This window comes from Stegodyphus dumicola, chromosome 7, assembly GCF_044657685.1.
Source record: "Stegodyphus dumicola isolate Sdum_Otavi_A_Nest chromosome 7, ASM4465768v1".
Classification (NCBI taxonomy): domain Eukaryota; kingdom Metazoa; phylum Arthropoda; class Arachnida; order Araneae; family Eresidae; genus Stegodyphus; species Stegodyphus dumicola.
In genome coordinates this window covers 189,018,781-189,044,624 of record NC_140774.1, presented here as the reverse complement: position 1 = coordinate 189,044,624, position 25,844 = coordinate 189,018,781, and the positions used below count along the sequence as shown (strand labels likewise).

Below are 25,844 nucleotides of genomic sequence, written 5' to 3'. Positions count from 1 at the left end.
ACCTGCTGATTCCAGGTCACGCACATAGATTGACGGAGCCAAAGATATATTGAAGGTACAGCATGAAGGCATTAATGAACTAATTTGCTTTCATAATTGTAGACATCATTTGGATAACACCTGTGTGAAGAACAGGTACACTTTGGTGATTTAAAACATTTTTCTTTTTCTTCTAAACATTTAAAAGATGGCTGTACACTACATTTTCACTGTATTTTGGACTTGCAGGTACTCGATATTCATTATGAATTTCCGTTACACATGGAAGTTTGAAGAGATGGTTGGTTACTGTAGACATTGCAATGACATTTCCACTGAAATTTCAAAGCACAAGACATGTATCCTGTCGACTCAGTTGTAATATATTCAAACTTAGAAGTAATGACCAGGAAATTGGAGGCGAATGCAGATTAAATTTTCAGTTTTATTTTTGGCAACATGTTGCGGCTACACACAAGTCGGGGCTGTTCCAAAAGGCTTACATTTTTGATAACTTTGTAGCAAGAAAGCAGCAGCAGACACAGCAGTGTAACTAGGCCAAAGCGCGGAAAGAAAGTGTGTAGTGTTCAGGATGAAATCTCAAGTCAGACCGAGTTAGTTTTGGTTCTCAAAGCATTCTGTTTGGATGTTTAATACTGCTGTAAAATTACTATTGGCTGTTTGAATTTTAGTTTCATTTACATCATCAGAATTACATAAGAATCATATGAATAGTCTTGAAATGGCGCAGTGCAAATAGATGTTGCTATTTTTAGAATAGAGAAGGGAAATTAATTTACGCTGCTAATTTAATCTTTTACTATTCTTTTTTTTAAGAAAAGATAGCAAACTAAAAAAGACCTTTCCTTGTTTAAATTTTGGCCATAGCAAGACCCAATTTGATACGCTTTTAGTTTTAAATTTTAAAAGTTTTTTTCCTTCTTTCACTAAGTTTTAACTCTTTAAGCTAGTAGGTCCTCCCTAAAAATCGCGTATTATTGACTAATAGCAATTCGCTATTTATTTTGTTCTGTACATTTGTCTAACCAGGCTAGTCTGTATAGTTTTCTCTTACACCATTAATGTGTTTCTAATTTATTTTTAACCAGCGGACGCATCGGGAAATGAAGCATAGGAATTGAGACTTGAGTTTTAATAGGTTATTTTGTAGGTTTAATAGTCAAAAGTGTTCAGTCTCAATTCTTCTGTTTTCACGAAACGCGATATGGAATTAGCTGGATTCGAAGATCATTGTGCATTTTCCCTGAAGAGTCCGTAATAAGATTCGAATTAGGCTAATTTACCATTTAACGTGTCTTTGTATTTTTGCTTGTGTCTTAAATAACTTTTGTGTTTGTTTAAATGTTTTAGGATTGTTTAAACTTTAATCAACATTTTTTAACATTTAAATTTGACCTGAGTTTTACATTCACTTTTTATTTGTTAGTTTTCTTGTTATAATTTCATTTATCATGTATTTTAACTTTTAATTGCAATTTATTTTAACTTAGTGTTAAAAATTATTCACGGGAACTACAGTATCACATTTGCTTTAAAGCAATAGCATGAAGAATTTTCTTTTTTAACCTTATATATATATATAAAGTGAGTGTTTAAATAGGTTCCAAAATTTTTGGTTGTAGATAATATGAAATCTTAAATAAGTTACTTAGTTATATGTGTAATTTTTGTTGTACATATAAATAAGCCATTTATTATAAAGTTTTAGGATGTAGAGATAAGTATTCACAATATGACTCCATTAGTATTTAAATATTTATTTATTTAGTTAGTAACCAGTTAAGAATATCTATACACATGAAAGAAACTTATGCCAATAGTAACTCAAAAGTCAAAAATATAATAATTGTCGTTCCAAAGTTTATGAGCTTATCATTACTATGGGATGAATCTAATTGTTGCCACATTGGTCCCCTTCGAGTCCAGAGGGCGATCTAAAAAGCTTGGAAATGTTGAACAATTTGTACGCATCTGCCTGACTTAGTGAAAGTTGGGAACGTTTGCTTTACTATAGAATCAGGTTCAGACTTTTTGTTGTTACGTATATGATTTTTTTCTTGAGAGTCTACTAGTATGTATGCAGGCTTTAAGTGATCTACTTATACTGTAGATTTATTGCCACTTATATCAATCGTAAAAAAATTTTCAGTCTTAGCTAATACTTCGAATGGTTCCTGGTATGATTGCTCTAAAGGTTTTTGCACATCGTCTAAGGAAGACATGCGAGATTGTAGTAAATCATCATGAATGAACACATTGCTCGAAAAGTGCCGTTAAGCAGGAGATGGTGGAATAAGTCGCGTCTGTTGCCGAAGATTGTCAACAAAGTCTATTGCAGGAACAACATTTGAAAAAGAATCGCGAAAAAATTCTCCTGGAAGTTTCAAGCAAGTTCCATAAACCATTTTAGCTGGTGAAGATTCAATATCTACTTTAAGGCATGACCTCTTGCAAAATTGATGGTAACACTTCATTTAACTTTTGCATGACATTTAATGGATGCTTTTAGTTGTCGATGCATGCATTCTACAATAACGTTACAAATTGGATGAAAGGCAGTAGTTCTTGTTTTGTGAGTTCCTAGGAATTTTGTGACGGTTTCGAAATTGGTACCACGATCAGTCGTTATGGTATGAGGTACTCCAAATCTAGTAATCCATCCAGAGTAAAAAGTCTCAGCAGTTTGGTTAGGCATCAGAAAAGCTTCCGGGCCACCTAGTGAATCTATCTATACAAGTTAAAATATATCTGTAGTCTTTTGATGGTGGAAGTGGGCCGATTATATCGATATGTATATGGCTAAATCTAACATCAGGTAATGAAAATGTACTAAGAGGACTTTTAGTGTGCCGATGAATTTTATATATTTGGCACATTAACCATTTGCAGCACAGTGTGCCCAGCCTGGGCACACCTAAAAGTTTCCTTCTGTACGCACAGAAAAATTAAATTAAAAAAAAATTATAGGTTACTCTGAACCTTCTTTATTTATAGTAGATAACAGCTCAACACAAACCAGTCCATGTATTTTAGTCATGTTTAGTTTTTTTAGAATCCTCATTTCTCAAGGAAATTTTCCAAAATTTTTTAGGGTATAAAAGAAATTTCTATGTTATTTTTTTGGCTGTACACTAATCTCCTTATTCTAGATTAATTTTAAATTTTTACCTTGAAATCTTGTCTAAAATTGAACGGCAAGTTCCAGGTGTGCCCAGATCAGGCTCACCTATAATCTAGGACAACTGAGAGTCTGTATTCTTTGTTTCTCTGTATTTCGTTGGTCAGTTCATTGACAACAGAAAGGTGGGTCCACAGAAAGGTGTTTCATTTTGTGTTTTCCTATTTTTTTCTCTCTCTTTTTTAGGGGGGGGGGCAGGGGACGTTTGGTTATCAACTAACAAATTGTTGAGGTGATTTTCTAAAGGTCAACGGTAATTTTATCAGTTAGATTTTTGGTTTTTTGCACCAGTTCTTTATATCACTATTGAGTAATTTTCATACAAATTAAATTTTTATTAGGTTTGTAATTGCTTTTGTTCCTGGATGAGATAAGTTGTGCAACGTTTGAAAAACTTGAAATCTGAGCTTTTAAGGTACATACAGTCGAATGCGTTTTGAAGATATATCACGTTAAATTGGAAGATTCGTTAAAGGGAAATTTAATTGCTTAAAAACAAGACCAGTATCGGATTTGAGAAGGGTTTACAATTCGCTGTCATGTTCCTGAGCATGAGCCAATTCATCATAATCAATAACTTGAGGCAATTGAATTTCCGAAATTCTCAAAAAAAAGTTACTGTGTTATTACTTCCAGAAACATATCTCAAACCGGTAGTGAATTATGATGTCAATTCTAAATAACGAATTTGCCGAGGTGTTGCTTTATCATGATTTTGTTGTAGAGCATAATTCAAAGGTTTCTGTAGCCCCATTCACTAGAGCAGATTCGACCGGTAGCGAAAACCGGTTCTTCCAATGTATCCCATTCACATGGAACAAGCATTAACTGCCTCGCCGAATTGGAGGTAGAACTTGGTTGAATGTTCCTTACCTCTCGGGAGCAGGGCAAATGGGGAGATTTCCCGTACTATACTGTGTGGTTAACTTAATTTTAGGTACTGCTCCCTGGACTGTCAGCAAAACAATCGTGCTGGGGATGTGATAGCATCCCCCCAAAAATTAGATAGAACTGTACAAGATACGGAAATTATAGACAAATACAGACAAGGTTATCTGACGCTAGGTATTCCAGAAATATTGTTCAAATTAAAACTAAAGTTAAGATAAGTGCATATCGGCTTCATCACGACAAGGGACTCGGTACCTTTTGAATGATTTAAAAAAATTTTAAGCATTTTCATCTACTTTTTATGAATATTATTAAATGGTTTTGTGAGACAAAATAATTTTAAGCTGAAAAAAAAGTTTTTGCTAGTAATTTTTTTAATTTAAATTTTTGAAGAAAAATTTTACAATTAAAATGTCTTTCTTCTACAATTTTCAATGTCTCCCCCCAGTTTTTTTTTTTTATTTCTTAGAGTGTTCTTATTAACTTCAAGGAATAATTTTGCAATTAATGAATTAGTTTCTGAGAAAAAATACATTTGTATCTAAAATCTTTAAAACAAATATTTCTCACATTTTCATTTCAAATAATTTTTCCTTTCAGTATTTTGCAAAACCCATCCTTGTTTCTATAAAGTATATAATTTTAAAAAAGCAGTAAAAATAATAAATAATTTAGTCCATACCTGTATATGTTTTAGGACTTTAAAAGGATTTATTGAAAAGAATGCAAAAGGTCTCTCAGTTTGCATTTGCAGTTTAAAGAATACAAACTGTTTGAATAGACATTTAATCATTTCAAATCTTTAAAATTTTATTACTAAATTTCAATACACACACATATATAAATCAAACCTAGTGTTATTTAATAAATTGGTAAATATAAACATAAATTACAAACTTTTTGAAACCTTATGTTGCCAGAAAAATTGCAAAACTCATAAAACGCAAACAGAATTTTTCTTTACCTGTCTTTGTTTTGTAAAACACGTTCAAAACCATTTTAATACATTTATTAATTATAATATTGTTGCATGCGTATGTGTTTGTAATGATTGTCATTTCACTCAAATCTGATGATAGGTTAATTAAATTTCTTTTATCAATAGAAACACAAAAGTTCTGTAATTTTCCACAGAAATACTCGTACAAGTGTTTAGAATAGCACTAAGTATAATCAGTAGTTATACTTCAATCTAATAAAAAAGTTAAACACAACGGAATGCAAAACGCATCTTAAGAGAAAGTTAACTCGGAAATATCTCCAATCTCATGCTGAACTAACAACTGGCAACAAACAATAACAACTTATGTAGCATAAATGATGTCATAAAAATAGTGTGGTATAATGAGATTATTACTTTGAAACCGATGTTTCGAATTGATGCCCAAAAAGAACCAATATTTCCCATTCTGCATCATTGCATCTTTTTTCAAAAAAAAAAGTAAAAAAATCATCCAATTAATTTCCTGTACCATTTTTTTTTAAATGCGAAAAGTTTGTTTTATAAATTGTGAAATTGTCAGAAGTTTGCAACCGGTATATTTTTAGATATGAAATTTTAAAATTAATGGACATCAAAAAGTCTAAAAATATGAACGATTTTCAAAAATTCTCCCGAAATATTTTAAAAAAAAAATTGCGCTAAAAATTTCATTTAATTTTTTTTCCCTCCGCAGTGTGTTATGGTGCAAACTATAATATTCTGAGATTCTCAGTTTATTTGTTAATATTTGCAAAAAATCGTTTCAGCTGTAAATTTGAAAAAAATCTAATCCTCTAAAAATCAAAAGCGTTACACCACATCCACAAGCAGTGTATGTACAAATCGGGAAGCAGTTTAAAAATCCATGACCACCTTTTAACCATAGCGACAAGCACCAAAAGTGAACTAAATAACAGCTTATAAAATAATAATAATTAAAAAGCATATATTTTTCATTAACCACTACGAAAGTTCAAGTACCAGTTGCGAAAGTACAGATTACAAAATTAACAACAATAAACAACGTTAAAAATGTGTAAACAGTATTGGAAATCTGCCAATTCGGAGACGTGATTGTTCACAGAGGCTTAGGTGTAAAGGGAAGGAAGACAGTGGTCTTCTGAACGGGTCCTAAAGATGAAACTCTTTCAGGTCTCCTTTTTCTCCTCTTTCTAACGGCAGCTGTGCAAAAGAGTGCTGTATGTGAACGGGGCTTGTGAATACCACAAAATCTGGACCTTCGACCATGTGCTGAAAAAATTTTAACTGCTGAATATGTTGCCAAAAGCTCTCTATCGTAAGTGTTGCATTTACATTCAGAAGGTGTTAAATAATAAAATTAATAAATAAGGGTTGAACCGTATTACCAATATGTTGTTGTAATACAGCTCCAGTAGCTATTTCTGAAGCGTCAGTAACTAATGAAAATTTTGCTTTTTGAACAGGATGCGGGAACGCATTGCATTGGATAACTAGTTGCTTGCATAAGTTGAATGCATCTTTTGTTTTAACATCCCATGTAAGTTCTGGTATTCAGATAGAGCTTTCATCTTTTCTGATAATGCGGATATAGCATCCGAAGAAACTAGGAAACCTAGGAATCGGATTTCTTTTTCCCCAAAACACATTTAGGTAAATTAACTTTAAGTCCCTAGTTCTCCATTGTTCAAACATCTTTTCTAAATCGGTTTTGTGTGTGGTTTCATTTTCTGATGCTATGAGTCCATCATCGAGGTAAGCATAACGGCAATCCAAACCTTGTAAAACTTGATCAATAAATCTTTGAAAAGTTTGAGCTGGGTTTTTTAACCCAAATGTCATGTTTGCGTATTCATATAATCCAGTGGGAGTAATTACCACTGTCTTTTCTATATCAGATTGCTGTATTGGAATTTGATGATAAGCCTTGACCAGATTTATTTTGCTGAAAATATTTTTTTTTGGTTAAACATTGAGAAAAGTCATGTATATGTGGTAAAGGGTAACTATCAGGCAAGGTAATGGAATTTAATTTCCTGAAATCACCACAAATTCTCCGATCACCATTTTGTTTTTTTTGACAAGATGTATAGGACTAGCATAAGGACTTTCCAAAGGCCGAATGATTCCTTGTTCCATTAAGGATTTGAATTCCTTTTTTTAAAGCTTCCAATTTTTCATGTGATAGTCGTCTGACTTTCGAATAGACAGGAGGGCCTTTAGTTTCGATACAGTGTTGTACATTATGAAGAATTGAGCTTGCACTTATAGTGGGATAAATAATTCCTGAAATTTGCTTAAAATTTCACTATAAGGAGCATTGTCACAAATGAGAGTTAATCCCAAAGAAAGTCATAGGGCCCTGTATACTTTAGAAGTCAAATTGGTGAAGTTATCGATCAAATATCGATTTTTAATATCCAACAAAATTCCAAATTTATTAAAAAAATCTGCCCCAATGATAGGTTGGGATAGATCAGCAATAATGAAATATCAGGGAAATCGTCTTCTAAATATCAGTTTGAGGGTTTTTGTGCCATAACTGCATATTTTTGAACCATTGACAGCAAGCATATAAAGTCATCTTACATTTTGTAAATTTTTTAGGAATGCAACTAACTGCAGCGCCGCTATCAATCAAAAATCGAAAACCGGTACTTTTATCCAAAATGAATAAGTGGCAGTGCGCTTGACTACCATCTGTTGCCGCTAATACGGTGGCGTCAGGAAGTTTTCCTGCCATTCGCACGGGGAAATTCTTTTTTTTAGCTTTGTGAGCAAAATGGCTATGATATCAGCACAAATCGTGAGTTTCCAATTTAACATAATGACTTATTGATTTGCTAGAATTTCTGCTTTCGCTACCTTGCCGAAATTTACTACGGGATGTGCGCTCTACTGTTGCTTTCAATGCCATGATTTCATCTTTTAAGGTTTGAAGAGAAAGTGCATGACAACTTACAACCGCTTTGTCAGGTGGGTAACCAGATATCTTATTAACTTATCAGTTATTTTAGCAAACCATCTAATGTATTGCTGCATACTGATAATATTTTTTGAATTGAAATTGGAAGTCTTTGAAGCCAAATTGATTTTAATACTTCCTTGCTTACGTTATCGGCTGATAAATTGCGCATTTCAAATAAAAGTTGCGACGGTCTTTTATCTCCCAACTGTAATTCATGTAAAAGTATATATACAGTCAAAAGTCGTTAATTCGGACACCCATAATCCGGAATGATCTATAATCGGGACCTCAAAGCTACAAACTTTCTGCGCATGCGTCGCGTTGACGCATGCACGTTTAATGTATAATGGACGGTATAAGTTAAGCTAAAATTATCTAGTTCAGTTAGTTAATGTTGCAGATTACGTTGTTCCTTAATCTTCGAATTGGATCCGGCTTATTATTTTTTGCAGACTGTTAGAGCAATTTTATAAAAGTAAGCTTGAACTTTCGATTGTGTCAAATAGAATTTTCGATATATATTTACTAATATGTAAGGGATCTACAAAGCGAAAGTATGTTTCGAAGTTCATTAAACAAAAAGTGGAATTGCTGCAAAAAATGGATAAAGGAATATCCTTCGTTTCTCTAACCATTCCGAAATCTGTTTATCAATTTCACACTGCTCTGCGGCGGGTGGGGAAACGCCGCGGCGCGCAATGAATTGGAAGTTGATCTGTCAGCACTATCCTTATCTTCAGGGCAGATGTTTTTATTTTATTTGGCTTATAATTCCTTACTAATGTAGTATTTCATCTCGATGTACTCCGTCTTTGATATGATTTAAATCAAATTCCTCGTCATTATAATTCGCTTCCGGTAGTGTAGGAAGTGACACAGAGGTTATTGAAAACCAAAAAATTTTGATTGACAAATTAGTTGGTATTCTTGACACAGCAATTATAGTACTTGAACAGCGGAACTTTGTAACTAAAGAAGAAATTATGCCTGTTTATAGAATTAAAGAGAAAGTATTATCACATAAAACAAAGCAACTTAAACAACTTACATTGAAAAAAATGTTTAATAAAGTAAACAAATAAATATTAAGCTTTTTTTTTTTTTTTTTTTTTTTGTAAATTTTGATACCTTTTAGATCATAATTGTTCTTTATTTCATAAATTGCGGTTTCATATTTTTAATTTTATAATTTCTGCATGCCATCTTACCAGATTTAAACTGATGATTTATAATTCGTAAAAATTGAAAATCCGGAATCGCCGAAGTCCTGACGAGTCTGGATTAACGACTTTTGACTGTATATGCATTTTAGAGTTCTTTGATTGAGAAAACTGTTCTAAAATTCTTGCTTTCAGTTGATTATACATGTTAGTTGTCGTAGGATTACGCACACATGCCAGAAATTTTGAAGCTATAACTGAGTGAAATTTCGTTTGATTTGATGTCAAACCAGATAAATTAAAATTTGATTTTAATTGCATGAACCATAATTCTGGGTTATTTTCCTAAAATGAAGGTGCACGAAAGCAATATGAGAGAGTTCGATAGTTTGAGATTTGCTGTTATGTGGCATTTAATTTTCAAAAAACTTTAACTTGCTGAACAGAATTAAATATAACATAACACACAAAAGTTGAGCAATTAAAAATTGTAAGATAAATTACTGGTCTTGCTTTTTAAGAACTGGTGATCATCAAAGTTGTTGTATTGTTTCTATTTTACCATTGGTCATGATTCTAACATGTCTTCAAATATCCGGGTCAACCAATTTAGGAGGTAGAAATAAGTATTCAAAATATGACTCCATTAGTATTTAAATATTTATTTATTTAGTTAGTTAATTACCAGTTATGAATATCTAAGTACATGAAAGAAACTTATGCCAATACAAACTCAAAAGTATAATAATTGTCGTTCCAAAGTTTATGAGCTTATTATTGTTACTATACAATGAATCTAATTTTTGCCACACAATACAAAGTCTGAAATCCGGACTCGTCGGAACTTGGGCAATTCCGGATTTGGGATTTTTCCAGATATTAGATCATCAGTTTAAATCTAGTAAGATGGCATGTAGAAATTATAAAATTAAAAATATGAAATCTCTATTTATGAAAAAATGAAGTATTTATGATGTAAAGGGTATCAAAATTTACAAAAAAAAAGCTTAATTTTTATTTGTTTAACGTATTAAAATTTCTTTCAATGTAAGTTGTTTTAAGTTGCTTCGTTTTTTTTTTTTTTTTTTTTGTGCTAATACTTTTTCTTTAATTCTGTAGACAGACATAATCTCTTGTTTAGTTACATTATTGAAGTCTTCTAACTGCTGTTTCGAGAATTCCGACTAACTTGTCAGTCGAAATTTTCTCGTTTTCAGTAACTTCTCTGTCACTTTCTTCACTTTCAGTAGCGGTATTTCTGGATTTAGAACCATACTACAGATTTCATCATTCATGAGAAACATTGTCATCACAATGAAAAACTTTTTTATATCATCTTCATTTATTACCGCTTCTCCAAATTTCTTTACAAAATCCGTTAATTGGAAAATTTCGCCTTTGTTTTGCGATATCCGAAAACCTTTAAAATTAGCGGCTATCATCGTCAAATTTAGCTATCCTTCACTATACATACTTGGCTATGCATCATGAACTTGACAACTAACGACAAGTTGTTCTGTTGAATTTTATCACGCTTCTATCGCGCACTGAGACAATTAAGCCTGAATTGTATTAGTTATTTATTATACTTTTGTCTATTTCTTGCACATGCTTAAGGCATCAGAGTTCTGAATAAATAAATTCCCACATATACTTAAGCCTTGAGGGCTGGTGCTAGATATCTTCCCTCCTGATGCGGTCTCTGTGGGTCCTAAATTCTGCGACTCGGCGCGCCCATACTAGGCTCGGCATTGGTTCTGGATTTATGTGAAAAACAAATGAATTATTCAAATAGCCCTAAATGTAATCTTTGGGTCCATGAGTATCAACCATCATCCCAACCACCAAAATCTATTTTTAGCATATGAAAAGAACTTTTTGGTAAATTTTTCCTTGTCAACATTTTTTAGCACATTTAACTTAAATCTAATTATCATCAAGCATAATGTCAACATAAAAGGTTACCATACTTCTTTATTGTTCAATTACTAACATAAGAAAATCGTTTAGGCATCGCTACATGAGTCATTATTGAAGTTGTCATGTTTTGATAACATGTGGTGATGAAAGGAAAGTATAATAAATAATGATTCCCCAGGTTGGCGTCAGATCAACGATATGTCTATGTGGAATGTTTCGGTTTGAGATGAGTGCCAAGCAGATACGCAGCAAAGGAGCCAAATTATTGATTGTACAAATTTATGCTAAAATGATTGTTTCTTCAATGACAAGGTATTAAATTTAGTGTTGAAGTAAAATTAAGAATCTGAACTCTCCAGATGTTTTATTATTTTGTGAAGGGCGGAATAAAATGCACATGCGTAAAGCCTACGAGAAGTCCGGATTTTAGATCTTTCCGGATAATGAAACGTCAGGATTTCGAACTTTGTACTGTACATGTATTTTATTGTAATGCCAATATCATTATTATGTAATTTTAAACATTTACACTTCTGTTTTTATTAGGTAGTAAATCAAATAATTCTGGTGGTTGGGATGATGGTTACTCAGCTCCATCCAAAAGTCAGTCTTCTGGTTGGGAGGAAGATGACTGGGATAAACCAGCTGCTAATAACAATAAACAAAGTAGTTGGAATGATGACAGTGATAGAAGACAAAATACAGGTAATCAGTTTTGAATTTATATAATTTTTAATGTCTAGAAACATTTATTTCCAGTTTTTTTTAAATGGTATTTTTTTATAATTGTTACTTAGCTCCAGCTAAAACAGAGTCTTCTGGCTGGGAGGAAGATGACTGGGATAAGCCAGCTGTTAATAACAATAAGCAAAGCAGTTGGAATGGTGATAGCGATAGAAGACAAGGCAGGTGTTTTTAGTTTTGTGTATAATACATATTGACCAATTGAAAGCTTACCATATTGTTGGAAAATGATGCTGTGTCAAATTCATTTGCATTATATTGATAGAAAAAAGCCCGGATCACTTTGTTCTTGATACCACACAGTAATTTAGAGAATAACATTCCAGTTCACTAAAAGCATGCTAAAATTTACTGCTCTCTATATGACTGTTGTAATAATTCACAACTTGATACATGAAATGCGCTTAGTCCCTACTGAAAAAATGATTGAGAAAGTTTTTGTTGTTTTGACTTGATTTAATACATTCATGCCAAATTGGTATCGCACTTTATGATCGTATGGAAATATTTTTTGCACTATATGAATTTTTTATGCACAAAGCTTTAATTTCTTAAGCAGAGTGTTATAAATTCTTGATTTAGAATGCACAAGTCGCTGTCTTCTTCATGATGTAACATGTTGGCCATTTCTCTAAACTATGTTTAATTGAACTCGTTGAATGATTGATTAGAAGCATATTCTTCTTAGTGTTTTTTTTTTTTTTTTAATGATAGACTTATTCCACAAGCAAAAACATAATCTTGCTGTGTAACATAACCTTCTACTATGCAGGTGCTATGACTACTGATTGCAGGTGTCTCATGTGATTCTCATTATGCCACATATGATATCATCTATCAGTTTGTGGGCATATTAGTTTTGTAAACTTTACATGTGTTAATACTTGATAGAAAATTAGCCAATCCTCATATTTTTAATATAATTTAAAAAAGGTGTCCAATAATTTTCAATTAATATTAAATCTTCAATTATTGTATATGCAAGTTTTTAAATACACTTACTGTTGCTGGGTTGCGTTTTTTGCGTTAGTTGTTCAGTAACTACTGATTGACTGAGGTCAAGCGTAAGCTGCTTTTAGCATTAGTGAAAAAACAAAAATGAAACAAGTCGGAGAAACAACGTGTGGGTTGTATAAAACTGGAGAAAACTTGCGTCGAAACATTACAGTTGCTTAGCCAAGGTTTAGGGTTTTGCATCCGCTAATCCTAACTTCAGGGGGGGGGGAAGTTTACACCCTAATGTCATTTTTGGTACTATTTTAGCTTATTACTTAAGCTATCGTATATGTTAAAATCAGCATTTAGTGATCTTTTTCCTTTACATGAAAATATATTTAAAAAATTGCTTACTTGGAGAAATAATTTTCAGAAGCACTGTTCAAATTATTCTGAAGTTTTAATTAATAAAATACGTTAAACTTTTAAACTAATAAAAAACCCAAGAAGGACTATTGACAATAAGTAACAAAATCTTCCCATGAATTGGAAGGCAGACATTCAGTGGGCTCGGTCTCTGACAAAATGTCCATGCGAGAATCACTAGAAATATCGCTGTCTAACTCTTTAGAAAATAAATCATTACTCTCATTCATGTAACTCATTTGCCATGCAAGTATATCCTTTGTCTGAAAAAGAACACTTCCTTGCCATTATAAACTGAAGTCAAGGTTTTCTGAAATAAAAAAGGAAGTACACGAAATACAAGGGATAAAAGCAATGCAAAGCATAATAGGGTACTTTTCCGTTTCGCCGGCGCAAATCTCGCCAAGCAGACTTTATTGGCGACAACATACAGTATACACATAAAAAATATTAAAAAAATGTTAGTTTTAAGAATTCTTTTTTTGAAGGCATAAACATTTTAATATCGCTTAAAATTTTATAAAAAGCCAATAAATAAAGATAATAAATTTGTAAAAAAACCATTAATTTAAGAATTTACTATGCTTTCATGGTTCACCATCCTGATTCGCCGGTTCATATCACGTGACCCCAAGCGATCTCATCTCACGTAAACTACTCTACAAAATTCTAATGCTCTCAGTAATTATCTACATTAATTTCAAGTTAAATCTTAATTTGGAATACAAGTTTATATGCAAGAACTATTTCAATTCGTACGAATAGCTTACTCAGAAATTATGTAAAACTGCAGTGCTTTACTTCGCTAATGCATTCTCATTAGAATTGAATTTAACCCTTGACTTTACCTTTTCTATATTTTCGGCTTCAGGTAAGCACTGTGATTGCATTCTAATTGACTTAATTACCAAAAATGGCCTTAGACATAAAGCTGAACTATCTGATAAAAATTCTATGCAATTATATGCCAGTATTGAAAAAAACAATCAATCTGATAAGAAAAAGCTGCGACTTGTTTTGAAAATGAGGCGTAAAAGGTTACCAGCGAGAATATTCCGTTTGGCATCGGTTGTACCATTATTGGCAACTTTATCGCTTGCGCCGGCAAAACGGAAAAGTACCCATAATAGAGCTGCACATAGTAACACTTAAGAAACCTTACTTAGTAGGGAAATAAAAATAATAATAAAAAGAGGGATTTAAAGGGGTATCAGAAACATAAGTGTTTATATCACATGGCGAGTTAAAGAGCCAAGCTCTGTTTGTTTACATTAGAGCTTCCCAACAGCTGACATCAACATTACGTGGAAAGTGATTGAATTGAAGGCCAGGATCCAAAAACTGTTATTCAGTTCAAAAGTAATAGACACAAGGACCTCTCTTTGAAACGTTTCAGGACATTGGCACAAATATGTGATGGTCTGGGGGAAGGTGAAGGAGAAAACATCCTGGCATGCCAGTTGGGAAATAAACAAATGCATTTCTTGCTGGCACGTATGCATGACAGTCGTATGAAAGTGTTAATGAAAGCAAAAATCTACCACTGTTCTTAGCATTTGTACAAAAACTGATTTAAGTATTATTTTTTTAATTAAAGCATACTAAGAATAAAAATCTGTTTCACGTGTAATGCAAGTAAAATGTGTATTTTTGTACTATATGCCTTTAAGAATTAGCAATTGAACTTTCTGATATTAATTTTAGTAACTGTTTAAAGTTAATACATTGTTAAAAAGTATATTTTCTTTGCATACACTTTTATCATTTAAAAAAATATTGTGAATTTCTTTAGCATTGTAGGTCGGACAGTATGTAATCAGTTATCTAAAATATTTAGCAAACAGTGTAATAATAGGCTAAATTTTAAAACTTTCAAAGGTTATACAAGTGTTTGCAGCAATTTTTTTTACAATTCTTATACATCTGTAATTTTTTTTTATTTGTATTTTATACTGATACTTTCTTATAAATTTTTTTTAGGCAGTAGCAGGAATTTCAGAAATAATGATCATGATGATCGTGTGACACGAGATTATGGTGATAGAGATGGTGGAGGAAGAAAATGTTTCAATTGCAATGAAACTGGTCATATGTCAAGAGATTGCCCAAATAAGGACAGTCGGGGTGGAGGTGACAGCCGTGGTTCTGATAGGTCATGTTATAAATGCAACCAAAAAGGCCATATTTCTAGAGACTGTCCTAATGAAGGTAGTGGTGGTGGTGGAGGTTCTGATCGATCATGTTATAAATGCAACCAAAAAGGCCATATTTCTAGAGACTGTCCTAATGAAGGTAGTGGTGGTGGAGGTTCTGATCGATCATGTTATAAATGTAATCAAAAAGGCCATATTTCTAGAGACTGTCCTAATCAAGATAGTGGTGATTATAATTCTAACAGTGATCGTGGTAACAGAGGATCTGGCTGCTACAAATGTCATGAAGATGGCCATATGGCTAGAGACTGTCCAAATTCAAACAGTGATCGTAGCAACACTAGAAGTTCTGGTTGTTACAAATGTCATGAAGAAGGTCATATTGCCAAAGACTGTCCAAACTCTGATGGTGATCGTAATACCACCAGAGGTTCCGGATGTTTTAAATGTAAAGAAGAAGGTCATATGGCTAAAGATTGTCCAAATAATCTTGGGGAAGATGGTATGTAAACAGATACAGTATTTTAAGTTCTGCTTTTTTAGTAAAATTTTAATGTTGATTATAATTTTTCATATCAGGTAGATATTTAATTTCAAAATTTAAATTTTATTTAAATCAAGTATTTATAATTTTTTAGGTAAACCCAGACCACCTCCTTATGTACCTCCTGAACCTTCAGAGGATGAAGATATATTCCAAGGAGTTCCTACTGGAATAAATTTCTCAAAGTATGATGAGGTACATGTAGATGTATCAGGAACAAATGTTCCTCGACCAATAGACTCTTTCCAATCGTCTGGTCTTTGTCAGCACCTTTTACAAAATATTTCTAAGTGCAATTATACAAAGCCAACTCCAGTTCAGAAGTATGCAATTCCCATAATCCTGCAGAAACGAGATTTGATGGCATGTGCACAAACTGGTTCTGGAAAAACGGTAAATAATCTTCTAATAGGAAGTACAGTGTTCTCTTGACTATCTGGGTGCAGATTGCTCACACAGGCTAAAAAATGAACACTCACAAATTTGAGCAGGCTCTTAACTGCTGAATTGCATCTTTAACAGTTACATTGCAGAATTTGTTTTGCCTATTCATTTTTTGAGAAATAGACCTATATAATATGAATGAAAACTGATAGTTTGGATTATCTGAGAGCTGCTTTCTTGTTATTAGCCCGGATGATCAAGAGTACATTATATAATTAAAAATAAGTGCTGGATACAAAAGCTTGAAATGTTTCAAAGTAATCGTGTAAATAATTTTTATATTTCATTTTAAAAATGCATGGTCTGTAGTCTTGTTTTGCAACTAAAGTGTGATATTGATAAAGTTCTTTTTTTAAACCTCTGATGTCAAATGATTTTTCTGGCATATCATTTGATTCTTGCGTCAAAACGTATAATGCGGGCTGGATAAATTTGAGCTTGTATAAACATTTTCAGTTTATAGGTTTAATGAGATATAGGAAACTCATGAGAAGCTATAGTGTATGTATTTAAGCTTTATTGTGTACTGTAATAATGTATAATTAATGGAAGAATTTTCTTCATTCAGTATAACTAAGTGAGTTGAGGAAAAAGGAAGATACTTGAATGTTACTGAAACCACCTTGGCAAAGTTTTGCAGTTATTTACATTCATATATTATTTCATTCACATTTTATATTTCAATTAGATATTTATCCCAAAAATGGATTAAAAAACTTAGGTTTTTTCCGGGGGGCGGGATGAAAATAAATTCAATGCAATTTTCCTCTTTAGTAATTATACTGCAAACTACTTTATTCTTGCAAAAATGTTCTAGTATAGTTTCTTCCTCCGCAGGTAAATCTCTCAAGTGCCTGTTATAAAACGGAATTTTTAGGAAAAAATATGATTTTTTTATAAAACCAGGGTTGCCACGCTACCTGGAGAACCGGGAAAAGTCAGGGAATTCGAAAATTGACCAAAATATTCAGGGAAAAGTCAGGGAATTTAAGTATTTTTGTCAAAATCTGGAAAAGTCAGGGAAGTTCATACAACGATCCCGCCAAAAAAAGCGATTTTTGCGCCGACGTCGGAAGAGATAACTTTTTTGGCGAATTATGTATCACGTGAGTGTCATTCGGGTAGCTGGCATAGAGCCAATTTTCGCAGCTCCAATTTGATTGTCTTTTAGAAAGGCAAAGCAACTTTCCCGCAACTTTTGGTTTCCAGTATTCTCGAGAATCGCATGTGCAGTGCATGAACTAAAGAAAGTACCTGTTCTCGTATAAAACAAAATGGGTTTAATTCTAGTATACGGTACCATGGAGGTTAGAATCAAAGAATATGTATTGTAAAGAAGGAAAACCTCTCTGCAACAGACGTGGCTCCGTTCCATCATAGAAGGAAACAGCTGTGCATATCTGATATATCTGTTGCCAAAGCTCGAAACCAGTGTCGAAGTTCGAAGGTCACGTTATCAAGAGTTCATAAAATGAATATCGTTTAAAATTTCTTTAACGACTTGCGCTAAAAAGACGTGCCACGCACGTCGAGATGCTTTTGTGTCAAACCGTGAGCAATGTGAATACCACGTCGATAAGCATTTATCGCAAAAATGAAAATAACGTGGTGCACACGTCGCCTAACAACGAGATTGTTCATTTCTCGAGTTACAGCTCTGGATTGCACTCGCAGATGCGGAGCGGCGTAAATGAGACACTTTACCGCTTGTTATATTGTAGCGCAAGGCACCGCAACTGTGAAGTTTAGTCTTAGCGCAAGTGGTTAAACTCTAAAGGAAAAGAAAATATTTTTTGGCGCAAGTAAATTAATTCATGGATTAGTTATTTTCAGGGGGAAAAAAACTACGAAAATCCGTTTTTAAAGTTATTGCGTGGATTTTTCTCAATAATTTTAAAAACGGATTTTCGTAGTTTTCTTTTTGTCAAAGAGCGTTTCTTCTTAACACGTATTTCTCAATTTCCTGTACACATCGCGGAGAGGGAAATTGTGGCCGCCAGTTTCCGTTGCCAAATCCCTTGGCAAATTTTTCCTCCGCATTCTAACGGCGTAATAGCATTTTTACTTGTATGGAACCTTTTCTTCTTTACATAGACGTTCTTTGGTTAGAATAATAATGAGATTTGGCGACATCATGATGCGCAGTAAACGGGTCATTTTGGTCTTGGCGACAATTTTCAAAATCATGCCAAAGCGTTACCGTATACTAGAATTTTACCGCAAAATCTTTTTAAACCTTTTTTTTTTTTTTTAATAAATACCTTGCCATTTTGCAGTAAAATAAAAAAATAGTAATCAGTCATCTAGGCTAGCCATGTAATATAACTATATTCGTTAAAATATCGTTGATTATTCTAATTCAATTTTTAAGTAATTATTTTTATGTTATTCATATAATTTAATGTTGCTTCTTCCCTCTAAATTTATTTATTATTAGTAAATAATATTTCCAAATTTCAGGAAATTTTCTCTGGCATAATCCAGAAATTAATTATAGCAGTATGATGACATACCATCACGAAATTTAATGCTCATATTTTTTCATTATGTATGCTGCGAAATAAATATAAAATACCTCAATTTATTAAAATAGATTTCTTTCTTCCGTTTAGCTGCAGAATATCTGCCAAAAAAAAGCCTTATTTTGTTCCAGATTGGGAAGATTCTAATCTCAATCTTCAGTGGAGAAAACAACAACTATTATAATTATATTTGTGTTTTCAAGTGTTAAGGTGCCTTTTAAGAACATACCTCACGCAAATTAAATTTACCTAAAATCTAACCTAACTATTTAGCATTGCGTTGTGATTTATAAGGACCGGATTAGCCTCGTGTTGAACTGGTGATGATCATGAGTAATAATTAAATGAAACATACATTTGTTATCCAATGTATATATCTTAAATTTTGTTAAGTGGAAAACTAAACAAAATTATCAAACAAAGTATACCAAGAATAATTAAGAATAAATGTCCTCTGGGATTTATTGAATAATTAAGTGAATTTGCTACACAATACAAGTAATACCATAATTAATTTACCTCTTAGCACAGCCAACGTACATTACGCGGATAGACTGGAATTTTCTTGAAACACACCTGGAAAACCTGGAAAAGTCAGGGAATTTCATTCTCCTGTTTGAGTGGCAACCCTGTAAAACCATTGGGACATCACAAAAAGAACGCTTGTGAAAATAATAGTAGTATTTATAAAAACTAAAGAATTATTATGCACATGGTTGCTGGTTTAAATATTGTCTGAAAATTTGTCAATTTTTACTAGAGTGGTTGTGTTAATATGTAAATACCAAAAACATGTATCATCTTGTGAGAAGAAATACAAAATATGTCAATAGTTGTAAGTTTAAGAAGTTAACCATGCAGCATTTGTTTTATTATTGCTGTATTTTTTTAAAATTGATTTTTACCTTAGCTTATCTACAGAATTTTTAGAGTATTTACTTAAATCTGAGTAGCAGCTTTTTTTCAACCCTTGATAAAATTTTATCAGAGTAAAGAAATGAAAAGGTCATTAACAGCTCTTGTGAATTCATATTGTAAATTAAGGATAATTCTATTAATTAATGATAATTATTTAAATATAAAATGATTCATAATAATTAATGGAAGAATTTATTGCCCTTTATGGAGAGTTCAGACTAATAGATCTTTGCATGGGTGGGTGCGAGTCGAAATCTGACTAGCCTTCTGAAAACTTACTGGCAGATAAAAGGGACATATGTAATCAGAAGTCTGTATGAGAGCTGGAAGGAGTTGCCATGTTAAAAGGGCCGGTAACACTGAATTCTTAGATGTCTGTCTTAAGAAAATAAGTATCTAAATGAAAGTGCAACTCACATCATATAGCGTCATTCCCAGTGTTCTGTTTGTTCATCATCTTTTCAACTAAACAAATTTCAATCTTTGAGAATGGGTTTGTTTGTATCTGTCAAAGTTTGTAAGTGAAGAGCATTATTTTAAAATTTTTGAAGTTTATTATAATATATATATATATATACAGTTAAATCAAATACGCATTCATGTTTATAAGTTTAAAGCCACCGAGAAAACATAAGAAATTACAAAAGATTAAATTTTCGTTTTGGAAATGATCAGTAGCTATAATACAGGGTGTGAGTCAGAAGTTTCAAGACTGGTTAATTTCTGAGTGGGAGAGCATGCGCGGACCGGTTCCGCCGGGTGAGGGAAGTAGTGGGAGTCTCGGGGAATGAACTCACGCTGCGGGAGTTGCCTTCAAAACCCTGGAGAGTGAGCATTGCTTGCAGCGTAAGTGTGTGTCATTGACCTCGGTCAAAAAGTGGGAGAGGCGAAAATGGAGCAGCACTTGAGCAATGTTATGCAATTAAGTTTTGCTTGAGACTGAACAAACCACCACGAAGACTCTCGGTATGATTCAAGAGGCTAGAGTGCTCTACTGCGTATGCCCGGCGATCAAGGGCGATTGCATTCTACACCACAGCAACGTACCCGCTCACATGTCGCCACCCAAGTTTTGGTCAAGTGCAACATGACAACACTCCCGCAGCCACCCTACAGCCCCGACTTGGCTCCAAGTGACTTTTTTCCTCTTCTCCCAAATCAAGACAGGTCTAAAAGAAAAGCGATTCGACTCCTTCGATGAAAGCCCTTTACAGCATGATGCCCGTGGCCTTCCAGAAGGGCTACAAACAGTGGAAGATGTACTGGCAGCACTGTGGTGATGCTGAGGGATTTTAGTACGCTGTACTTAAATGCCCAATAAATTTCTACTTCTGAGATGTCTTGAAACTTGAATCGCAGCCTGTATATTGAAAATACACACTTAGACAAAGAAAACAACGTACCACAACACACCGAGAAGATATAAAGGAAGTTGGACACAAATTGATATGCATACAGGTTTTGACGGAAAATGCAAAATTTTACATTTTGGCTGCCATCGAATGAACGGTTGTCACTACAGTGCATCTGATCTGCACAATTGGGCAGGATATTTAAGAGGAGAAATTATGATTCCAGGTCATAAATTCTTTAGGAATTTCATTCCGTGTAATCTGGTAGACAGTAATAATGCCTCACATACAGGTGCGTGAACTATATGCACAGATGCAGAATTTGAGAGAGGTGGTGTAGTTGGGCTCAAAGAAGCCGGTTGGTCTTATTGGTGAATAGCTTGACATTTGAGCAGGAGGGGTGCCACTATTAGACGATGTTGGCAGGAATGGGTGAACCATGGCTGCACACAGCCTCAAGAAGGAAGCGGTAGGCCTAGAGAAACGACAGAAAGTGAAGACAGAGCGATCATCTCAGCGTCACTCACAGCTCCAGATGCATCATTATCATCGATTGTATGTGCAGTTAGTGCTTCAGTGACTGCAAGGGCCATTCATAGATGGCTCACAGAAAGGGGGCTGAGGTTACGGCGTCCCTTGCGCCAACTACCATTCACCTCTGTACAAGGTCAAGCCCGTTTGCAGTGGTATCATGCTCATTCTCACTGGAATGCCACTGATTGGAGTAGAACTGACTGAGCCTCGATGACCAGCAAAGGCGAGTCTGGAGACGTCTCGGACAGCGGTGTGATACCAAAGTGACTGTCTTCCGGCAGACAGGCCGACAACCAAGAGCGATGGTCTGGGGTGCTGTTTCATTTCATAGTAGGGACCCCTTTGGCTGTCATCCGTCGCAACTTTACAGCACAGCAATCCGTCGATGAAGTTCTAAGGCCCGTTGTGTTGCCCTTCATGTCACGCCAGCCTGGGCTTACATTTCAGCAAGATAATGCCCGACTTCACTCTGCACATCTTTCTACTGCTTGCCGAACATTACCTTGGCCAGCAAGGTTGACAGATCTCTCTCCTATTGAGCACGTTTGGAGCATTATGGGCAGGGCCCTCCAACCAGCTCAGGATGTTGATGATAACATCCTTAAATAACATTGTTATTTTATAACAGAACAAAGCACGGAATGTACAGAATTAACAAGAGAGGAATCACTTACCTCTGCAGTGATTCACTTTTGATGAATATCCTTATCCAAAATCTGCGATATTCGTTGAAAAGAACAAGCTGGGATATACTGGCAAACACAAACACTCCTGCGTTCTCAAAAACGAAACACTATATATTCACCCACAAAACTTAATCTCCGGCTCCTCCGGCCAGATATGTGTGGGTCTCATCCCAAATAACACACACTATAATAAATTTGCTGGTTCGGTTCTTTATTAATTCTCATAATTAATTACAATCACCCATTAACTCATAGCTATTACCAGCCCTCGCACATCGTCGATGGCAATTCTCAAAACTCGTCTGATCAGGTGCACAGGCATGAACACCATCAATATAAATAAGCTTAGATTTCTTTATAAGTAATCTTTTTTTTTATGTAGAAAGTAAGAACTCATTTGAATTAAATGGTCATTTAGTATTTATCCATTATCATACAACTCATATATTATTTAATATTTGAACTTTTGAAATGGTTAAGAGTGTATCTACTTTTGTGTTTGACACAGACATTCAATAGTTGAAGTAAATAATTTAAAATAAAATGTCATGGAATTTTTATATTGATTTTCTTTTTTTTTCCCTCCTTAGGCTGCATTTTTGCTTCCAATTTTAAACGACATGATCCCTAATCCAAATCTTCCTAATAATAATAATCTTGAACAACAAGAGCCGTGGGCAGTTATTGTTGCTCCAACTAGAGAACTTGCAGTTCAGATTGCCACTGAAGCTCGCAAGTTTGCTTATGACAGTTGTGTAAAGACAGCCGTGGTGTATGGTGGTACCTCTGTGGGCTATCAGACTAGCAGAATAAGAGGTATTCATTTACTCGTAGCAACTCCAGGACGACTTCTGGATTTCGTTGAAAAAGGAAAAGTAAGTAAATATAACATTCATGTTTGGCATTATTAACAAAATTAGTATCATTTGCCTTTTTTTTTTTTTTTTTTAATTCTCTGTTAAAAACTTTTCATCATGGTTTGAATTTAACTACTTTTGAACCCAGCTTAATATCAAAAGTATTATTAGATCTAGGGTAATAGATTAACTTCTGTCTTGTGTAATATGTATATTATATGTGCAGAATACTGATTGAATAAGCAGTGTGCAACAGTAAACATTGCAGTTGCCCAAATGCTGATTGATATTTTGCTGTTTAAAAATTTTGCCGGAATTTCTCTAAAGAGCAAATACTGATTTTCCAATTTGTTTGGTAAAAATATGCTTTAGTAGCTTTATTACTCTGAGAAAAAATTTTAGAATGTTCTGATAATAATCAATGGTATGAAAAAGCTTTTAAACATTTTGATAGCCTTTTAAATCTCACATCCGTGTCAGTGTTTTGTTTCCTTTCTTAATTGCTTTATTTATTAAAAATTAGTACAGAAGAAGAATACAATTAGCTGTAATCTAACTATCAGTAAACTGTTTGCATGCATAATCTGTTTGATTTTAAATGCTGAGCGAAGCATTATTATTATTATTATTATTATTTGTTACTTGTTAACTTGCAGTGTTTTTTGCTTGGCCCAGCAAATATTCTTGTGTGTATTTATCAGTCATCTTTGTTATGCTTTGTCAAAAATAGAAATTACTGGTGATAGGCAGCATAACAGGCATTGGCATCATGAAAATGATCAAGCTCCTCACTGCAGCATTCCTGAAAATCATGCTGGAACAAATATCACTTTTAATTAAGTAAAATGCTTCTAAATTAAGTGAAATGGCAATTTATATGTGAAAACAAGCAGTTTATGTAAAAAGAGAGTTACACAACAGCTTATTATTATTCATATTGATTTGACTGGTATTTTGATTGTGTTTTATGAAGTAGAGACAGATAAAGAAAAATACTGTTTACATTTTGCAGTTTTTCTGATCAGATAAGATTTTGAATTGAGACCCCCTAAAAAAAAAACTTTTTGTGTAGATATAAATTGTTGAGAATAGCAGTTATGTATGATTTTGATCGCAATTTACAAATAGTACCTGCTGGAAAAACATTTAATCGATCTGCTGATGTTGAAAATATAAAAAATAAGTAAAAGATGCCAGTAGTTTGTTGGTTGCTGATTAATATATGAGTATTTGTATCACTTCTTAAGTATTCAAGTATTCAAATGTATAAGAGAAAGTCACAGAATGATGCTAATTTGGTAGTGAAATAAAATTACTAAAAGCATGCAAAAAATGTTTATATTAGAATGCACAGTTTTTTTTTTTTTTTCTTTTTGAAAATGCCCTCAGGTGTTCATTCTTGAATACAAGTGTAGCAATCCCAAGGTAACCTAACTGTTTGAGGGATAAACCTCTTGGCGAGATGGATGTCATGATCTTGGAACCCTAATAATCTTTCCTCCTTTCCAACTCTTATCTGTTCCTTCTCCATTTTTTTCCTCACTAGTGGTTTGTTTTCAAAGGTTGGTGCTCAAAGTAAGATGCTGTTACATCTCTTTTTGTCTAGCCTTTCATGGAGAGAAAACTGCTTATGTGTTTGCCATGCCTTGTAACCCGTAAGGCTGGAAATGGAAAGGAGGGTTCAGGTAATTGAGGACTGAGGTACTGTCCCCAACAGATCGGAATGGCAGGCATTTGGCTGTCCCTGCTAGTATCAGTCAGCATGTTACTAGTCCTTAGTGTCAGTGGCTTGGCAATAAGCTTTTGGGAGTTCCAGCTTTTGGGAAAGCAGACTAGGAGGCTTCAGATGGTGTACAGACCTGGTTAGCTCTGGCATCATTGTCTGCTTCCCCTTGTTGGTCTCCATTGTGGGTGAGAATCTTTTCTCAAGTATGGCTCTTTTAAATACCTAAAAATCAAATACTGATATTGACATTGTAAGGAAAAATCACGGATAGATACAAAATGCCATGGAAACATGGTATGTTTTACCTCGTAGATTTCTTGTTGTAAGCAGCTCAGATGGCAAACGTTTGAAAATATCTCCATTTTGGTTACTACAGCAGTTGAACTGAAGAATATAAAACATATCCAATCTGGTGACTTTCTTATAGAGATTTCTTATAGAGAGATCACATCAATGGGCCCAGTGACTGTATCAATGTCAAATCTTTGAACTTCTCTTGTGGCATTATCTAGGAACCAGATCATATCGGAATGCTCGGAGAGAAGAGATAGTACCATATAATTGTAATCACAATAATAAAAATCACATGACTTTGTCAATAGACGTTTTGAATTTGCTGTTTAATTATTTTCTAAATAAATTAAATTACACCTGTAATTAGAATAAGATAATTTTATTTTTGTATGAGAAAATACAAAATGGGCTCCTTTTCCTTACTTATGGCTCGCATTATCCCATGTGTATTTACATATAATTAATTTCTAAATAAACCAAATAGACTTAAATAAATTACACTTCTAATTAGAATAAAATGATTTTATTTTTATAGAATAAAATATGCTCTTTTTCTAACTTATCGCTCGTATTTCCAGATGATATCTAATTAGAATGAAAATTTTTTAAATTTATCTACTTAATATTTAA

The 25,844-nt window shown here is 33.6% G+C and overlaps 1 protein-coding gene across 5 annotated transcripts in view; it reads left to right on the top strand.

The window, feature by feature from the left end:
- LOC118189627 (ATP-dependent RNA helicase DDX4-like) overlaps positions 1 to 25,844 on the top strand; it is a 58,627-nt gene that overhangs the window by 24,253 nt on the left and 8,530 nt on the right. For all 5 annotated transcript variants that reach the window (XM_035360279.2, XM_035360283.2, XM_035360281.2 and 2 more), the window contains 5 exons: positions 11,625 to 11,783; positions 11,876 to 11,987; positions 15,169 to 15,839; positions 15,976 to 16,274; positions 22,928 to 23,212. In XM_035360279.2, the coding sequence (XP_035216170.1) occupies positions 11,625 to 11,783; positions 11,876 to 11,987; positions 15,169 to 15,839; positions 15,976 to 16,274; positions 22,928 to 23,212 (1,526 nt within the window). The remainder of the gene's footprint in view (positions 1 to 11,624; positions 11,784 to 11,875; positions 11,988 to 15,168; positions 15,840 to 15,975; positions 16,275 to 22,927; positions 23,213 to 25,844) is intronic.